Source organism: Aristolochia californica, unplaced genomic scaffold (assembly GCF_029961685.1).
Source record: "Aristolochia californica isolate CCGP_79_NKW_82.1479 unplaced genomic scaffold, dmAriCali1.0.hap1 SCAF_7, whole genome shotgun sequence".
NCBI classification, from domain to species: Eukaryota; Viridiplantae; Streptophyta; class Magnoliopsida; order Piperales; family Aristolochiaceae; genus Aristolochia; species Aristolochia californica.
Genome location: NW_027182268.1, coordinates 34,130,190 through 34,150,277, shown reverse-complemented (window position 1 = coordinate 34,150,277; position 20,088 = coordinate 34,130,190). Strand labels below are relative to the sequence as shown.

At 36.0% G+C, this 20,088-nt stretch overlaps 1 protein-coding gene and 2 long non-coding RNA genes across 3 annotated transcripts; 2 read left to right on the top strand and 1 right to left on the bottom strand.

Annotated features, from left to right (window-relative positions):
- Positions 1-5,418: 5,418 nt before the first annotated feature.
- On the bottom strand, positions 5,419-7,005 carry LOC137937660 (uncharacterized). The gene is made up of 4 exons (XR_011109631.1): positions 6,711-7,005; positions 6,396-6,454; positions 6,256-6,312; positions 5,419-5,922 (listed from the first exon to the last, which is right to left on the bottom strand). It is a non-coding gene; the product is annotated as an uncharacterized lncRNA (long non-coding RNA).
- A 363-nt stretch (positions 7,006-7,368) lies between these two features.
- On the top strand, positions 7,369-9,936 carry LOC137937670 (uncharacterized). The gene is made up of 3 exons (XR_011109634.1): positions 7,369-7,522; positions 8,208-8,450; positions 9,849-9,936. It is a non-coding gene; the product is annotated as an uncharacterized lncRNA (long non-coding RNA).
- Positions 9,937-10,622: 686 nt separating this feature from the next.
- Positions 10,623-19,307, top strand: LOC137937790 (uncharacterized). Its single transcript, XM_068782971.1, has 6 exons — positions 10,623-10,658; positions 10,765-10,809; positions 12,128-12,381; positions 12,495-12,646; positions 17,328-17,464; positions 18,967-19,307. The coding sequence occupies exons 3-6, from the start codon at positions 12,137-12,139 to the stop codon at positions 19,132-19,134; spliced, it is 702 nt and encodes a 233-aa protein (XP_068639072.1). The 5' UTR covers positions 10,623-10,658; positions 10,765-10,809; positions 12,128-12,136; the 3' UTR covers positions 19,135-19,307.
- Positions 19,308-20,088: the final 781 nt, after the last annotated feature.

Below are 20,088 nucleotides of genomic sequence, written 5' to 3'. Positions count from 1 at the left end.
CCATCCCGGTAGGGTACAAGACAGTCATGACGCTTGGAGAAAGACAGAAAACAACAACAACGACGACAATCTCAAATGAGAAGGTTTACCAGGTAGATCCTGTTAGTGACCAAGTAATGACAGAAGTTGTCTTCGCACTGTATCCACACGGAAACGACACAGTTCTTAACATACCGCAAGAGAGAGCTCCTCTCGACATTACTTTTCAAAAGCAATATGGGGCAAGATTGAGCAGAGGGCTTTTCACATTCAGTTGTTGATCTCCCTGTTTTTGTACCATCAAGGTGAAAAAACAGGTAAATGCTTTTGAGACTTTTCCTGACAAAGAAGACTCTCTTCCAATGGAAGATTAACTTGACCATGAAGAGTCTACAAATCCTTGCTATCAGAGAGCTAAAATGGATCTATGTCAGGTTTTAACCACAACAATGAAAAGGATTCTGCACTAATACTCTAGGGTCCTGAGGTTGGAGCACAATGTTCCATTAAATTGTCCTCTTCTAAATCACAAGGATATTGGACACTTAAGGTTTGTTTGGATTCCCATGGGAAAAAAATAAATGAAAATTTGACTATTATTATTCCCAAAAATAGTTAGTGAAAAGGAGAATTTGAACATTATATCATTTTCACTAACTATTTTTGGAAATAATAATGTTTAAATTCTTATTTTTTTTCTTTTATTTTCTTTTCTAGGGTTCCAAACAGACCCTTAACGATAGGATTGTATTGAGAAAAAGACAGCAGAATGCAATAGGAAGAATGTGCTTTTAAGGGGATGCCTTATTTCATCTTTCAAAACTGAACAACTCTTCAAAGCAAGGTAAGCATAAGAACATGATACTTTGTCAAAGGAAATTTTAGAACCTCGTATAAAGCAAAGATAGCAGTTGCAAAAATGGACCTTATTTTGAGAATAAGTTGAGAACAAGTCGGAAGAACTGCTCTAAAACCGGATATTATAACTTTAGAAGAATTCCTGATGTTTTTTATCCCATAACTTCTAATTTTGCAAGTTGCCCACGCGATTGACAGACACATTTTCCTCATTCATCTAAAAATTAAGTAAAATTTGTCAAAGTTAATATTAGAGCCATCTACTAAGTACGTTCTTGCTCATAACTTCAAAAATTACTGTAGATCAAACCTCACTCAATGAACTGACAATACCTAATGAATCATCTTTTTATTTTTCTTTCTTGAATGTTGATTACAGTAAACACACTCAGTACTAGCGAGTATCGAGCCCAAGACCTCAAACTACTAATCCTTCAATATGTCAATTGAGCCCAAGGTCTAATCCACCCTTACAGATCATAAAAAAAAACACATATGTATAAGAATTTAGAAACCACTTAGAAAATTGTATCGTCTACAAGAAGTTTGCTACACAAAAGTACTTTTAGTGATATAGTGCATGTTAAAAAGAAAGTCATGCAGAATAATTGAACATGTATAAAAGTGTAAGAAAATAAGAACTCAAAGGCATTTTGGTTATTATACATGTACACTCATGATCTCCATCGACTAGGAAGATCATAGGATAATGATACATCAATTCGATTATATTTTCTTTTCCTTTTTTTTTTTTTTGCCTTTACACAACTGTATAAAGCAGACATATTAATAAGGGAAATTTTGTCCTTTTAATAGTCTTTTCACTTGAGTGATATGATAAAAGAGATTAAAGATAAAGTTGACCCTTGATGGTTGCTGGTCTACATGTTACTTTCTTCTCTCTCTTATTTCTTTTTTCCTTCTTCTTTCTTTTATTTTTACTTATTTATTATACAAATTTACAGGTATCCAAGCAATAAAGTTTTAACTTGGAATGTTCTACACAATCTCCATTGTTTTTTTCAAGCTAACAACTATTATGGGGAGAATTTCAACAAAAATGCTCTTTCTTTGTGCCATAACCACTTGATTGATGGTTTGTGTTGCCTTTTGAACAATTATTATGTATTAGTATGACCATAGAGGATTTTTTCCTATTTATGTTTAGGTCTAGAGCTGACTTGTGTCTACACAAACTTGTTTAAGTTTGTGTACTGCATTCATAGTATAATTCTTTGGAATTGTTATATTATTCTAGGTTTGAAATTGGTCCAGATTTGCAATTGAAGTATTGGAGTTTCTAGGGTTTGTGACATATAGTCCAAGTTGGATCTCTTGAGTGTGGGGACTAGTGGGGACTACTTAAAACCCTATGCAAGTCATGTTTGGTAAAAAAATTATTTTTCTAGATTGTTCTTGATTGTGATTGTTTATTGGCTATTATCTTACATAGTTGTCATAGAAATGGCTAATACTAGAGAAGTTATTAGTCCAACTAACCTCAAAAAATTCTGACAAGCAAAGACTCCCATTATATTCAAATGACTTCAATGAAATCCAATAGGAAGAACTACTTCAATTAATCAATATTGGTCCATATTTTTTGAAAGCCAAGAGAGGGGCTAAGTACCTCAAGAATGATCCTCTTAATCTGTTGATCGATGACTGAGAAACAAAAGACAGTCAAGTAATGACTTGGCTTGTTAATAGTATGAAGCCAATTTTACTGACCAAGTAATGAGTTGTGAGACTTCTAAGGAAATTTGGATAACACTAGAATTTGTATACCAAGAATTTCAGCATGTCGATGAGGTAACTTTTTTATTACCGACTACTTTATTAAGATGCAAGTTGTCTTAAAGGAGATTAATGTGTTTCATCCTTTACTACAAATGTAGATCAACTCCAAAAAGAAAAGAATTAGACCCAAGTGGCACGTTTTTGAAAAGGAATTGGACCAAAGTAATGATGCAATCCAAGGTCAGATGTTGGCAATTAATGAAGTGACCACTATTGAGAAAGCATTTAATTAGGCTCTTTGAAGTGAAATTGCAGTAGAGAATAAAGGAGAAAAAGAAACTAAGACAAGTGAAACTACAACCCTCAATCTAAATTATGCCCCTCACTAGATCTAAAACCCTTAGAGGACGTGGAGGGAGTGGAAGAGGTTGTGGTAGAAAAAATCCAATTCATGGTCATGAACGTGGTGATATAGGTGATAGGAGATGTATTTGTTGTAGAAGAACTACTCATTTTTTTACAAGTATTAGGATAAACTTGGAAAACCAACATGGGCTAACTCTAGTGTGACCGAAGGTGAGACAATGCTAGCTAATAGGACTCAAGGAGAAATTCAGTAATTACTTCAGCGATTGAATCAAATGATGGCCACATATTCACACCACAAAACATCAGATTCTCTTTCATTGTGAGCATCACCATGGCAAACTTAGGTATGATTACATGTTGAAGCATCCATGCATATGTTAGGTATGCGTACCTTGTTCTCATTTGTATTTCCTTCAAAATCCTATCAAATTATTACCTGAGCCAATGGGTCCACCGGACAGGTTCGAGGTGAGGGTTTTGTACAACCTACACCAAACATGTCACTTTGTATGTCGTCTTTGTTCCATAATTTTTTGTAAGTCTCTTGCTCGTAAGTAATATTACTAAGTCTTTGAATTGCTTCGTAATTTTTACCCTACATCTTGTGGTTTTCAAGATTTGCAGATGAAGAAGAGAAGTGGTTCTATGCATGAGAAAGGTGAACTCTACTTTCAGGATAGTATGTCTATCCCAAAGGTCGTGACACTCGACAAACAATTCACATATTTGTGCCACTTGCATTTGGGACATCCATCTCTAGTTAAGCTATGTCACTTCCTTTACTGTCATTTGATCTATCATTCGAGTGTGAATCTCGTAAGCTTGGGAAGCATCATCAAACTAGTTTTCCAACAAGTTCTAGTCAGAATTCTAATTAGTTTAGTCTAATGTATGGAGCCCATGTTGAGTCCCAAGTATATCTGGTTTCAAATATTTGTGTCTTTTATAAATGATTTTAGTAGAGCGAGATGGGTGTCTCCTTCTATGATGAACTCTAAGTTCAATTTTTTACAAGTAATAGCATGGAGTTTCTTAACCAAAAGTTTAATTCTTTCTGTGACTTGCATGGAATCACTCATCAAACTTCATGTATATATACTCTTCAACAATACGGGGTTGTATGCACTTTGTTATTTCATAATTGGGATGATGTAAATCTTAACCTCATGTTATTTGATTAATCGTATATCATCCTCTATTCTACTGAGACATATCCCCATACAAGTGTTAAAACCTCATTGCAAGGTCTTTGATGTATGTCTTCTAGTTTGTTTGGTTCCACATGTTTCTTTCATTCATCTGGTAAGACTAGTAACAAATTATCCCCTTGTTCCAACAAATGTTTCTTTTTGGATTATTCACATCGTTATAAGGAAAACAAATGTCATAATCCTATTATAAAGAAAGATTATATTTCTAATGATGTTATATTTTTTGAGAGTATTGTCTTACTTTGCCACATCTAGTGAGTCTCCAGTAGTTGAATTGACGACTTTTGAGGAGAGTTTAATTGTCTGCAATCCAGTTCCTATAGTTTTATGGATATTTTTAAGTGCAGGTACCATATTGAAGCATCCAACCTTTTATAATATACTTAAATAGAACATATACCTAAAGAGACAATTAACCAAAATAAACATAGTTACTACACTTAATAGTTATTTAACGTGTAGTATTAAAATATGTTATTATCCTAATTAACGAAAAATTATATTATATTACTTAATGATTACAATTTATTATAAATTAAAACAATAATTACGTGAGACTAAAATAAATTATTAAAAAATAAAAAAATAAAAAAAAATAACTTAAGAGAATATAATAAATAAACCTAATGGTTTAATTAATTATAGAAATTGGATAATTAAAACAATTAATGATTAAAATTTATTATAAATTAATATACTAATTACGTGTGACTAGAATAAATTATTTAAAATAAATAAAAAAGTTAAAAATAACATAAGTGAATATAATAAATAAACAAATTATTTTGAAATAACATAAGATATAGTTTAACATTAAAACTTACTATTTTAATACAAAATAAAAAAAATAATAAATTATAAAATATATTAATTTATCAATAACATAATATATATTTTACATATTATTAATTAATAATATATTAACAAAAAATAAAAAAATAATGGTTTAATTAATTGGATAATTAAACCAATTAATTATTACAGTTTATTCTAAATTAACATACTAATTAAGTGTGACTAGAATAAATTATTTTAAAAAATTAAAAAATTTAAAATACTTAAGTTGCTATGCATAATTTGGAGAAATACTTTACTTGTTGATAAGGACATTCTTTGCCATCTCATCACACTTTTCGAAGGTTTGTTAAAGGTAAATGCAACATGTTTCAGAAAAATGCAATTATTTATTGGTACAGAAGAGAATAGAAGACAAATCAAGCATCTTTTGAATTAAAAACTGAAAGAGTAACATAAGAGAATCAAGAAAAGTTTGCAGTAGTATTGTGCATAAGAGAATAGCCAAAACTGAAAGCAAAATTACACGGAACCAGAAGTTCCAGAAGAAAATATTACAACAGTGACAATGGTGCATCAGATAATTAAAACAACTCTGCTACCAAGATAATATACAAGTGGGAATTGTTCAGACACGGTTAGACCTAAGTTCCACGAGTCTTCATAAGAAGCTCAAGAGAGAAGGTCAGGAGGTCAGGCAGAGCAGAAAACCTTAGAGAAGGAAACTGATCATCGGAATTTTCAGCTCCAAATGATGTTCTACATTTGAGTTGCTATGGCATTCTTTTATTCTATCACTGTAGTGATTATTTTACCGAAGAGCTCGCCCCTCAGAAGGAGACAGCCCTGATGGTTGTGGGACTAGCAGCAGCTTCTGAGCAGCATGTTTTACCAGATTTTGGCTCCGAGTGTACATCATAGTGGTGGAACCAGGACATCATTTCCAAATCCACAAGCCGTGAAAAACAACCTGCATGGAGTTTTCAGAGATTAAAATTGCAAAGCTTGTTAATTTTATTACAGAGAAGAACATGATAATGCTCGCAAGGAGTAGCTAAAAATTGCAACCTGGATTCCATCTTAAGAGTAACAATACCATTTTCACAAAAAAATTTATAACTTGATACATTGTCAAGTAATTTATCCTTTCTTTCCTGGTTCAGTCAAGCAATTTTTCAAGGCCATTGATCAGATAGCTAATCTAGTATAAATGGGGGCATACCAGAACCAACCAAATGACAATCAAAACTCATGAAGCTCAAGCAGGGTCTACCTAAACTGAAAATCAAGAAAACAAAATTACCTTACTTGCTCGGAACAAATCGCTGACATATCATATACACCATCATTAGTAAGAACCCTGTCTAACAGTAAGCAACATTATTTCTCCAATTACAGCGAGCAAACGAGTGATCAGCAATGTTTGATAAAACATAGCACTACCTTATGATTCGACTAACAATCCTACGACTGCTTCCCATTCCCTGCAACTGTGGAGTAACCTGAGAAGTGCAGGAAAGAAATTTTATCAATTTTCTAAAATTTGCTCTGGCCAGGAAGAGAGAATCTTTGTATTTTAAGTGCTTAAACTCTACTATATGTTTGAGCAAAATCTATGTTCCTGGAATAAATTGCCCTCTCGACAAGCCCACTCAATCCAAACTCGTAACAGTCTCTTTCCAACATCTCCCTCGGAGAAATCAAATTAAATCAAATACGACAGTAAATTAGTTGAAAAAAAATAGGGTTTTGGCTTACCTTCTGAAATTTGGGGAAAACCACCGTCAAATGGGGAAATCTAAGCCCAATCGAAGAAATCGACGCCTAAATGTTGAAAATCGAAGGATATCGAAAGCAGGGAGAGGGAGGCCGAGAGTGAGAAGAGAGGGAGGCCGAGAGAGGGAGAAGGAAGAGTGAGGCCGAGAGGAAGCCGACAGCGAAAACGAGAGATGACGAGAGAACGCAGAGAAAGCAAAGAGAGCGTAGATGAGGGGAAGAAGATGGGGCGAAAAAAATCGTCGAGAGACGATGGCCAAGGGAGAGGGAAAGGAGAAAAGGGAAATGAGAAAAGTGATGTAATTTTATTTCAATTCAATTTATTTTACACTAATGTCAAAGAACTAGGTAATATGAGGGGAATTCATTCCACTTAATCTGTGGACTAACCCCCCTTAAATGAGTGAGAGTGATTTACCTGTGTAATTCACTCTCACTCTCCTCTAACGTTTTTGGAGCCACTCTCCCTAGTGTGACTTAAATGGTATACTAACTGACCTTAAGTCTGCTCAACAAAATTACAACAGAAAAAGAAAACGCGGTTGAGCCACTCACGGGTTAAAGTCTAATCCAACCCAACCCGGTTTCAGAGCTTACCATGTAGTAGTCTGTAATGTCGGCTAGCTGATTCATGCTCAGATGAGGAATCATTTTACATTTGCTATCGCGAAGCGATTAAATTGAACAGGATAAAAACAAAGGAAAGACCAGGGGTGGCTGTTCCCGACCACCGGCGCTAGGCTCCCTTTTTCTCCCTCACTCTCTTGTGAGCCGCCTCTCTTCGCACCTCACAGGTAATCTTTGCACTAACCATTGTGTTTTCAGTTTTTTTCTTTTATATTTATCAAAGATTTCACCCCTTTTTCTTTTTTTCACAGCGATTTTGTTTTTCTTCTTTTTACAAATGCGCGGCCTAGTCCGTAATTGCTTTCGGTTGTTTCAGTGTCAAGGCCTTCCTGTTTCTAATGGAAGTTTATCTGATTTGTGTTTTCCAGAACGCTTTAGTTGCTAGGTTTATCAGTTTATTTCTCAAAACACGCTATGAAGTCAAGAACTCAGTTGTGCGATTCAGTTTTTTTCTCTTTTTAGCTCTACTTAACAAACTGTGAAATTTCGGTTTGAAGATGAATTCTAGTCTTGTATGTTTTGCTGAAGATTATGTCATCTCGTTTTAGTTAGATGCACGTGTCCTTTGTTGATTTTACTTCTTGATATTTGTTTGTATTTCTTTTTCTATTTCAGATGTTGGTGCTGTTCTACCTAAATAGCTTAGAAAGCGAAGACCTTTAATTTTTTTATTTTATTTTAAAACTTACCAAATTAGTTCCTCTGTTGAAAGAATTGGAAATTGGACAGTCTTCAAACATTTTAGTTGCTTATAAAGTGGAATGACTGAAACTTATTAGATATTGGATTTGGAAGTTTCAGCATGGTAACTGAACCATCTATCTATATTGCAATATTTCTATTAATAACCAGAAACCATTTGGAGAGAAGTCTCTTGGACAAGTGGCAAGTAACGAGGCAATTATGGCATCCTGGTGCCTCTCAGTTTCAATTCCTGTTTCATCACGCTTGGGACACCTCTATTCTGGTTGTTCTATCAGAAGGACGTCTATAGGGTATTGTGTTCCTTTGTTGAGAACTTCATCAATGCGTTTGGTATGCATGGCTCCAGAAGAGGAGAAGATGACTCGTCGTTCTCCTCTTGATTTTCCTATTGTAAGTTCCTTCTTGTATCCCCATCTTTTCCCACTTTATCTTAGAGATTTCCTTATTGAGAAATGCAACTCAAAAAAAAATCTTAATGGTTATCCAGCTCTTGGAATATTTAATATGAGCTCCCCTTGTTAGTTGTTATTTAACTGTAACGTTGTTTTTCCGGATGACAGTACCTTTTATATTAATAGAGAACAACTTGTTTTATGCTAATGATTCCAATATCTGCTTCTAATGCTGCAAATGCAAATCAATCCCTCCTGCCCCCCTTCAAATAAATAAAATAAAAAGTTGAAAATGCTTTCAGTATCTTTGATGAAACAACTCTCAGCGGATTTATTCTATTTATTTTCTCCTCTTATTGCTTCCAATGATGTTGGCCACTTTCAACAAACTTCTACAGAATGTTTAGGAGGTGTATATACTCTAGTTTGGACAAAAACAGAATGTGTTTAGGTCAAGAGTAAAATTTGAATAAAGCGTGCAACTATTGTTCCTTTGTTGGTATTTTTTTTGGTGTTGGGTATGTTCACAATGGAGTGGCATTTAATTGAAATAAGAGAAAGTACAAAAAGCACCAAAGGAGGATTATGTATAAATGTGAAGAAGAGAGAGAAAATATCTGAAGGACTATGAAGCACAATAGACAAGCTTATCCTTATTTTTAAATGTTTAATTATGTGATCTTAAAAGAACAGAGCCGATGGGCCTAACCTCCTCCCCTCCCTTTCCCCCAACTTCCAGAGAAAGGGAGGAGCCCTTGGCTATGGACAGAAAGGGGGGATCTCCAACTGTGGCAGCAGGGTAGACAAAGAATAAGGATAAGCTTTTTGGATTTCTTTACATTCTGCCAAGTGGGGGGAACATGCCGTGTAGACAGAGTAGGTCAATATATTGAAGTGGTTAATTCTCATTGTTAATCGAAAGCAAGTAAAGCATTAGAAGTGCCAGAAATCCTCAAACCAGTGTAACTTAGTCTCTGACTAGATATCTCCTGGTTGAGACTTAGCCTTTTGCTTAATGGCAATGACTCTGCTCATCATTTTTTATTTTTTTGGTTGAGAAATTATAGCACCCATCTTATCTCGATGGCCAATGCACAGCAGAAACTAATATCACATATACGAACCAACCTTTTGATAAAAAAAAAAAGCACATTCTGATTCTTCGTTGTTCATGGGATTTTCTTATTTATATCGTTTTTAATGCTATCTTACTCTTATTGAACTTATACTTCGAAGTTTAGGTTTCTTTCTTCATAACAAATAATGCATTATTTTTTAATGCTATCTTATACTTATCGAACTTAAACTTCGAAGTTTAGGTTTCATTCTTCATAACACATAATACTTGATTTTGTTTGTTTCTAACATGGAATGTCTCTTGTTCTGTACATAATAGGAGTGGGAAAGACCCAAGCCAGGCCGCAGACCTGACATATTCCCGCAATTCAGTCCAATGAAAGCACCATTACCCCCTCCTTTGCCAGCAGATCCCCCTGAAGAAGACGAGGAAGAGGAAGAAAAGAAAGAAGAGGAAGAGGAGGATCCTGAGAAGGAAGAGAACCCAGAGAAGCAGGGATCTTAAGGGTTCTCTATCTGTGACAGAAGTGTCTTGTGAAAGAAGCTAGTGTTCAGTTTTGTAAGGTTTATCGTCTTTCAGAGTTGTAGAAACACATATGTCAAGAACAAGAGAAGTTGAGTACATCAATATAAAATTTAATGCTCGGAGTGCTTTACAATGATCTTTTCCTTGGACTAGGTTCAGCTTTCGATTTAGCTTAGGGCCTGTATTTTTATTTTTTATGATGAGTTAGCAATGCGTCCCAATCTGATGCCCACTTTTCATCTGCCACTTCAAATGATTTAATTCATGAGAATATTTTTAATCTAATTCTGTTTAATTTGTTTTTAATAAGATTAAATTGAACATTTAGCCGTTAACATGTGTTACGTACTAAACCGTTTTTCGATATCGTAGCGTGCCTCACGACTCGGAAGCTCGCTTCGATGGCTGACACTCTCTCATGGTGAGTCCCATCTTCCATCACTTTCTCCTGCGTTGGGTCTTTGTAGGGACCCTCACTCGGCCGGCTCTGACGTGGACTCTGCCTCTGTTTATTTCTGTCATAATCTTTACCCATATCCGCTTACAGCCACTGCCCACAAACTCAACCAGCTGCCATCTCTAAACCCCTCCCATCTTTCCCAGGTTTTCTCTTCTTTCTTTCCTACGAAAAGTTAGCGTGTTTGTTCATTTGGTTTTTCTTTTTTTATATTCAAAGATGCTTTAATTTATTTCCTATTAATTATTGAAGGTACTTCACTGGTTGATTTGTTCATTTATCTCTGATAATTATGAGGTGTGGACGTTTTCTCTTCTCCATTTCTGCGTCCAAATTTCGAATTTATTCTATACTGCCTTTTCATGAATCTCTGTTTGATTGTTTGAGGTTCGGATACTGCATATGAAACATAAATTCCTCTTTGAACTCGCCTTGGAACATGAACTTGCAGCTACTAGCTCTTTCTCCTCGTTTTCAGTTCGTTACTGATGCCGTTTTGATTGTGCAAGTGCTACTTTGCGGCGAAATTGATGCAATATCTTCGATAATTCAAATTCTTAAATGACTGGTTTTTTTCTGCGATGTTGAGTTGTGATTATTTAGTTATTCTGTTTCCACTGATAACGAGTTCAATGGTCAAGATCTCTATATGTTTTTGTTTGCCTATTCAATGAGGAGAAATGTTAAATGTATTAGTTTCTGATAATTTCTTGATCTTATTGGGTTTTTTTTTTCGCATGTAAGATGCAGTGCGTGTATTAGCGTACTCGTATCTATGAGAAACTGTACTGAATGTTGAGTAATGAACTGGCTTATTTAACGCCAGTACAACACACCCGTTAAGCTATCTTTCCTTTGATGTATTTGCATCTTTCTGTGAGCTGTTTGAATTTTAAATGGGAGAAATTCCTCTATGCGGTCAAACCATGAACTTGAATTGATTTTAGTAACTGAACTTTGATAGTGGTGTAGATTTTGGTTACAACAGATCTTTGCTTCATTTTCAATCTCCTTAATCAGAAATTGAGGTGTTAGAAGCCTGCTCGAGTATAATGAAATTTCAGAAGTTGGCAGTTGATTGTAAAATTGATTATCCAGGGATGCTGATGTAGATTCACTGTTTCCTTGAGGTGATTTGGAGTTCTTCATAGTTTTTATGCCTACTTTAAATGTCTATCTATTTTATTCAAATAAAATACTAAGCTAAGCAGTCCAATTCGTTAAGTCAAATCTTATTCTGTTTAAGTGCTATTATACATAATATAAACATCCAATCTAGTATACCTTGTCAGTATTTTGAATACATGTGAGTATTTCATTTCCTCTTCTAATTATTTGCCTTTTGGTAGATTTTCTTAAATAAATAACAGTAGATAGTTTGGAAATATATAGTCAAAATTCACTTTGTGCTCTTTCATAGATCAAGTTGTGAAGCATGTATATGGTCTAGCTCATAAAACTTGTGCAATTAAACATTCTAGCCTAATTTTTATGTTTTATATGATTTTTTCAAGCATTTTGATCAACTTCTTATTAGTATATTTTGTTATTGTTGTGAAAATTGAGTCACTAATTACACAAGCTCACTGTTGTTCTTTTTTTTGTTCTTTTGTAGAACCTCATAATGGAGGAAGATGGAATTTTAAATTCTTATGATCATACATTTGGAAATCTCCCAGACCATCTTTTGATAGAAATCTTCATCAGGGTTCCTATTTCTGAATGGTGTCAGATCTCCTGTGTAAAGAAGCAATGGGCTGCTTTATTTCTCGGAGAATGCTTCTGGGAAACTGCTATTGTGAGGACTTGGCCTTTGGTTGGCCAGAGGAAAAAATGGCCAGGTCCCATTCCTCGAGGTTTAAGCCGACGGTGAGGATATTCATCAACTCTTTTGTTCTTTTAAGATTTTTGTTCTTGATCCTACTAGTATGGTTTTGAAGAGGCTCAAGTTGTATTCTGATATTTTTCGAGTTATGTTTTAGGAGATATGAAGCTTTATATGTTAGTAAACGTATCTTTGGATTTGATTGGGAGATTGATGAGCTGATGGGTCACATATACTTGTTTCTGAAAGATCAACTTGAGCATTCAACTATGCCTCCTCCATTTGGAATTCTTCGAGGGACTATAATTGGTGTGCATCTGGACTTTGTTTTCACCTTCTTTTTTTTTTTCTTATAATCATTGATCCCGTACTTTTTGTTGTTTAATCTAATTTCGGTTTCTTCTAAGTGCCTGTAAGCCATTTGCTTTGAAGGACAAAGTACCAGGGAGGAAAGAAGAAAGTATCCCTTGGTTCCTTGGGTGTTGGATATACAAGAGTTCCTAGGTTGAAATCCTTGTTATGGTCCCGGATCTCACACATGGATTCGTAGGGAGGAAGAAGAGAAAAACGAAAATCAAGGCAAAGGGAATCTTGAAACCCTAGGTTCTTTGAGGAGAACGCACACCCTTGAGCTCGTTGAGGAGAGCTCAAAACCCTTGTTTACTCTAAATCAATGCTTGTTTTTTCTCATTACTCTTACCCCTTAAATAGGGTTCACCCTTACAAGGTTTAAGATAAAATATTACAAAAATAATTGTGGCCTATTAATTATTTAACTGAAATATAATAAAATAATTTAAAGAAAAATAATTAATTAGACTCTTAATAATGTTATTGCGTGCATAACATTACACCCCCCCTGGGAAAAAGTGTTTGTCCTCAAGCTCGAAGGCAGGGTCTGCTTGCCCGTGCCGACGTCTCCACTTGTTCTCAAGTAGCATCCATGGTATCTGTGTCAGCTCTCTGGACAACAAAACTGGAGCATCCTACCAGAGAAGCAATTTTTTTCTTTCGTCGACACACCAGCATCACTTGCTGGAGCATACCCCAATACGGATAAGCAACCGAACAACAAGTTGAACTAGTGAAGTTGTGCATAATCCCTGTGTTGCAAAACCAGCAGCTTCATCTATGGATCCCTTACTGAAGAAGTTCGCACAAACAGCAACATACTTCCGCTGTTGAAGTCTTTGCTGCAGCCGCAGACCAATATGGTATATGCCTGTGTTGGCAGCTGCAACATTGCGGGAAATCTGCTGAAAGGACTCACAAAGAGCAAGTAGCGCTCTCTGGGGAATTTCTGTAGCAGCAGCGTGGAAGTTGGCAGTCCTTGCCATGTATGGCATCGCTATTGCTGTCAAAAAGACAGCAAGGATTGCTTCAACTGTCCCAGCTGCCCATGGCGATGACCATTAGCTCCCTGGGTTGAAGACAAGGAATAAGCCACTGAAAACCTTAGTGTAGAGCCCAACAGCAGTGCTGTCCATGAGACTGTCTAGAAATTGATTTGTGTTCTATCCACAGTATGAAAAACCATTCTCCACAGTATATTCTCCACCATTTCCAGAAAAACCAAACTGCAAAGCATAAAAATCACTGTTTTCAGCAGTGGTTTCTGGCTGTCTAGCAGCAACTTTTGTTGCACTGCCACAGTTTTCAGTACTGGTTGCTGGCTGTCTAGCATCAATTGTTGTTGCACTGCCACAATTTTCAGTACTGGTTGCTGGATGTCTAGCAGCAATGTTTGCTGCACTGCCACAGCAGCACTGTGGCCTTGGCTGTCAGGCAGCACTGTGTTCAGCATTGGCACGGCAAACCTCATTTGGTGGAAGAACCCATTAGTCTCCCCATACTTTCTCACTTCGGCCACCCAATACTTTCCAGCAAGTATAACAGTCCCCTTTTCAACATAACCTCTGATTATATAATTCCAGAACTCCCCCTCTATCGTAGGTACTTCAACCAGTATAGGATGAGCCCACTGCAAGAGATTGGGTATCTGAACTGTGGGCAGATTGACCTTCAATTCTGCTGGAACAGAGTAACCTTCCATACTGCTGGAACAGAGTTCAGAGCTGAAAAAAAAATTGACTATATTCCTCCCACCGTTTGCATATACCGCCATCAACATTGCCCCATTATCCTGGTTGGCAGCATCTAGTGCGCCACTGGCAGCAACTAGATTTGCCACCGATGAAAGAAAGTCCTTACTCTCAGTTTGCATTTGCTGCTGTTTTGCACCTTTCTTCACTGCAACAGCAACAATAATTTTAAATTTCAGCACTGCCACTGTTGGCAGCACTGGTTTCTGCAGTGCCACCGCAGCAGTACAAAAAATTTTGTGGAAGAATCCATGTGCTGCAAAACCAGCAGCTTCCTCCTGTCTCCTCTCCCAAATCCTTCCATCTAAGTCAGAAGCTCCAACATCTGCATCTTGTAGGAGTCGTTTACATACAGCATCTATCAAAATTGAATATGTAGCAACAGAGGGAAGAACATGAATTTTCTCTAATGAATCAAACAGCCTAAATGCGTGCATCAGACATCCCGCATGGCACAAACCATTAAGCACTGCATTATAAGTAGCTAGATTGGGATGGACACCCTTGGCTCTCATCCTCTCACAGAGAACCAAAGTCTCTTTAAGACATCATTCTTGACAGAGCCCATCAACCATAACAGTAATAAAAAGCATCCCCTCCCCCCATCATATTTGCCACCATTTCCTGAAAACTCAAACTGCTAAGCAGTAAATTGCAGTACTCCCCCTCTCTGCCAGGCATTTCATCATACAACTGCCCCTCCTCTTCCAATTTTCTTATCACTTCCGGATTAGCTCCAACCTGTCTATCTACTGGAGCCCATTTCTGCACTGTAATAGCAGCAGCCAGTGGACACTTCGTCCTACTGTTCAACCCAGCCACAGAAAAATCATTCATCCACAAGACCATTCCTAGCACCCCCAAAAAAAAATTATTTCCAGTTTTTCCCACGTTGGCTACCATCTCAAATTCAGAACTCCCACCAACTTGAGAATTTTCCATGAGCAGGGACCGAGCAGCATACAGATCTTCCCCCAAAAAATAAATACAACAAATTCAAATTGACAATGAACAGACGCGTTGGTGCTGTTCTCTTCAACAGAAAAATAAAACATCACCCATAGAAATTTTGTTTTTTCCATTCCCGGAATCCCCAAAAAATTCCCCTCTTGTGTTTCAGACCCAAAATTCGGGATGCCGTAAAATTGTCTCTGTTTCTCTGCTTCACGAAACAGTTTCAACGATATTGGAGAGGAATTTTGTAAAACATAGAGGGATTTGAGAAAAGAGAAGAAGAAATTTGGAGAAATTCGTCACAGGAGTTTACCCCAAAATTTTTGGAAGTTTGTTTTCCACTGTGTTGCTGAGACCGAGAGTGAGATTAAGAGTGAGAGCGGTTGTCCTGAAGCCAAATCCCACCGGAATTTTTTTATGACGGAGTCTCCTCTTTCTCCAGTGGCGAACAACAACCCTTTGGGGCTTCGTCGCTTGGAGATTTTCCGAGACAGATGGCTCTCGAATTTTTGGCGTCTCCTGTTCTGGGAGACCTTTTGCGTCCCGGGAGAAAGGGATTGTGGATGCCGAACCCAAATCAGCCCTTCCTGTGATTGTTGTTGTGAAACATTTCCTGGTCGAAAGAGTCGCCGGAAATTTTTCCTTCTCCTGTTCGGGAAGGATTTTTGCTTGTCTTGAGCAGAAGTGGTTTGATTTCGGATTTGAGGTCGCACCCAAATCGTCCACAGCGACTTTGGATGGTGAACAACAGGACGTCGTGGACGAGGATTTCCCTGCTCAGGAAATTTTTAATTTTTCTGGCATGTGGCCTATCTTCCCGCTCGGGACAGCATCTGCTACCTTTCATTCTGTGAATTTTTCATGCTCGGGGATTTTAGGTCGTATGACTTTCTTTTTTGCGACAGCGAGATGCCTCTCCATTGCCGACCATGCCTCTGACATTCTAATGGAAGATTGACGCATCTGCTGTTGCAGCTCACCTACTAGGGTGCACACATCTTGATACATCTTAACAGTTGTACGCAAATCCTGGAGTATGGCAAGTATTTCCTCTCGGGTTGAAGAATTCATCATTGTGTTCCCGCTCTAATACCATTTGTTATGGTCCCGGATCTCACACATGGATTCGTAGGGAGGAAGAAGAGAAAGAAAAAAATCAAGCCAAAGGGAAGCTTGAAAGTCCTTGGTTCTTTGAGGAGAACGCACACCCCTGAGCTCGTTGAGGAGAGCTCAAAACCCTTGTTTACTCTAAACCAATGCTTGCTTTTTCTCATTACTCTTACCCCTTAAATAGGGTTCACCCTTACAAGTTTTAAGATAAAATATTACAAAAATACCCTTGTAGATAAAATATTACAAAAATGCCCATGTGACCTATTAATTATTTAACTGAAATAAAATAAAGTAAATTAAAAAAAAATAATTAATTAGACTCTTAATAATATTATTGCGTGCATAACACATTCATAGATCCCTGAACAAGTTAGACTTTATTTAATGACCCTTCACCTCAAGTGAACAGCCATCTTGTACTTTCAAGTTTCAACTCGTCCTGTCATGAATTCAGAGATCAGAAATTGTGAAACCACTGATGACTGGAAAAAGAGAAGTCTGGAAGTTTGTGTCGCTTATCCATGCTTCCTTGTCAAATTTATATTTCTCAGCCTGTCTTCTTTCATTTCCCTGACGACAACAAAATCAATGTAATTTATAAAATTCTCATAATCAGTTGGAAAAGATTACTACATCAACTGTGCTTTTTGAAGAAGTCTTTAGATACATGCATTTTAACACTAAACTTTTGTTCTCAGGTCAAATGTTTCAGTGTTGTGCTTGTGGTTTTAATTATATATGTAGTACTCTTTTTTCATTTGTAATGAACTCTTTCTAATCTAGTAAAATTATTCTAATTTGACATTATTCCTCCCATGCAGATCAATTCATTGCCTGTGGAGAATGTAGTGACAGGGCCTATGAACTTGCTTCTCTGGTCTGGTTAGCTTTTATCAACAACTTGGAAGAAAATGAGCGCACATTTCTGTTGCTAAAGCGTATTGCTCTAGAGGGAGATGTAAGCAGTTTATTTAATTTATGAATTACTGCACCCACTTAAGCACCCATCTTTCTTCACTCTTTAAAAGATTAAGCAGACCAAGTGATAAATGTACCTGAGGCCTTTAACTCTGTGTTCATATCTTGAGGTTTGTGAATTCAAATTGGAGTACTTTACCTATTTAGGAAATAAAAAGAAAAGACAAACGATGCAGATTTGAGAAAAAGGCGAATCTTCAAACATGGTGCATTTTTAAGTTGGCTAGATTAGTTCTACTGAAAATTGTGTGGTAATGCTAGAAACTTACTGCATTCCACCTATTCTTTGTTGTCATCGACTTTTCTGTATTACATGTCCTTCTAACATTAAGTTGGTTATTCCTAAAATGCCTGCTATAAAGTAAGACTAGGTAGAGTTGATGGTATGGATTGATGGAAGAGTTTATGGTATTATGACACTTTCTATGTTAGGGTGTATTTGTGTTGACAAGAAACCACTGGAATAACTCACTAACAAAAAAAAAATTGTTTGACCAAAATTGTCTTTATGTTGTTCTGATTTTTTTGAGATGTGAAATTTTGTCACTTGATTCTTCTTGCCCTTCAAAACATTAAATGGGTAGGAAAATAAGTTTCCTATCACTCTAATATGAAACCATTGGAAACATTGGAAAAACTATATTTAGAAGCATTGTCCTTAATCACTCACCTCTTACCTCTACCTTATATTTTATTATTTATAGAACCTTCAGTTTTTTCTAGGGTAGACACAAGCACTATTATTAAATTTTCCATTGTTTTCTGTAGTTGCACAAATCCAAATTACTGATAGATAAGAATCTTTTCAATGGGAAAATTAGTCACAAGATTAATGTTTTTTTCATCATTTTATTTTCTTATTGCGGCAAAACACCTCCTTAATAGGTGACTGCCCCATTTTCCCTAGAATATGATAAATTTACCTGCTCTTATTTAATGTAGTCAATTTACTCTCAAATTTGACTTGTAAAAGAACAACCCCACAAGAATAAAAACTTACTTTTATATGTGCATTTCAGTGACTTTTGTTGTTCACGTGAGCTACGGGAGCTCACATAAATGAGCTATATAGGGTTTCACTTAAATTTTTTGAATTACATTTACTCTTGAAGCATGCAAGATAGAAAAGTGGTAGGTTTAGGTTTATGTCATTACTATGGAGCTATTTGTATCCTTGTATATGTTAAAGTTTAATAACCATCTTCAAGAGTAAGAGAGTATACTGGTTCTGGTGATTATACAGCAATATATAGGCAATTTTGTTATATCTCAATGTTCCCTATCTTTCTCTATGTAAATTGCCACATGATCTAAAGCCTTAGAAGCCTATCCAGTTCCAAGTAACTTGCATTACACCTCATGTCTATTCCTTTCATATCCATCACAATTACAGCATATATATGAAGACATTTTACATTTCTTATCGTATATGTAAATTATCACTTAGAAATTAGAATATGATTGAGAATTTTATTTTTACAGGTTTTTCTTCCATACCCTTACTCGAGATCATCCAGGGTTGAATGGAGGATATTTGAGAAGCTCTTAACGGATTTTCGTGATTGTTTTAACCATACAGATTTCTACGATGTACTAGCATATGCAAAGTTCAAATTTCAAGGAATTCCATCGACCTGGTTAGGCTACTAGCATGTACATAAATATGTTTTTGTGTTTGCAGGCCCGGTGGTGGCCTTCCTTGTTGGAAACTAGTTACTGTTACATAAAGTTGTGGAAAGCAGTTGTATGTTTAGATTGTCGAAAACTGTATTTTGTAAGTTAATTCCGATGTATTATGCAATTCCCTTCAGTTTTTTTGTCAGTTTTGTTGAACTAGTTTTCTGTCTACTAGTATGTGCTTTATATGAGCTTTACTTGTCATATGAGCTTTATAATTTATTTTGTCATATCTAAAAGCTTCATACTGTTTTAATCTCATGTAGGTTTTCTTTTGTTATTTTTCTTGGTTTGCTCTATGTTTCCCTTGAGTTCAGATTTTTGCATAATGTTCAAGTATTTCATCCACCAGGATGCTGAACGAAGGGGTCACTCTTCTTTATGAGTTGGGTTCACTCTTGTGATTATGGACATTTTTGGTGTTTTGAAAATAATAGATATGGTTTGTGCTATTTTTTATGCTTTGTAACTATTGAAGTTTCAATATATTCTTGTGATTCTTTGTTTGTATGGAACTTATATTTAGACAATAGGAGTGAATTCATCTTCATAAATTGAAACTCCATAATCATGATTCTTGTTATTTAAAAAACAAAAACAAAAAAAATTGTAATGCTAATCATTTGGACTATTTTAACGTATTCGAAATAGTTTTATACAAATTTTAGCAAGAATGTGGTATTTCAAGCTCTTAATAGTAAACAAATATGGCAGAATTAATGTTATTTGGTGATAATGGTGTTATTTCTCTTATGGGTGTGAGAATAGTGTTGACCTTTGACCCTCAATTATAGGAGCTTGTTTAGCTCATTCTTTCCATTTATTGTGTAATCAATCTTTATGTGTAATTACGTTAATTACGTTGTACACACTGTAAATGACTATATATATGAAACACTCTCACCACTAACAGTGTGGTGGTTTTTC

Bases quoted from the DNA above. Each gene is read 5' to 3' on its own strand.
- LOC137937790 (XM_068782971.1), top strand. From the start codon at position 12,137: ATGGAGGAAGATGGAATTTTAAATTCTTATGATCATACATTTGGAAAT. The intron at 12,647-17,327 runs GTGTGCATCTGG...CCTCCCATGCAG, and splicing joins TCTTCGAGGGACTATAATTG to ATCAATTCATTGCCTGTGGA. The intron at 17,465-18,966 runs GTAAGCAGTTTA...TTATTTTTACAG, and splicing joins GTATTGCTCTAGAGGGAGAT to GTTTTTCTTCCATACCCTTA.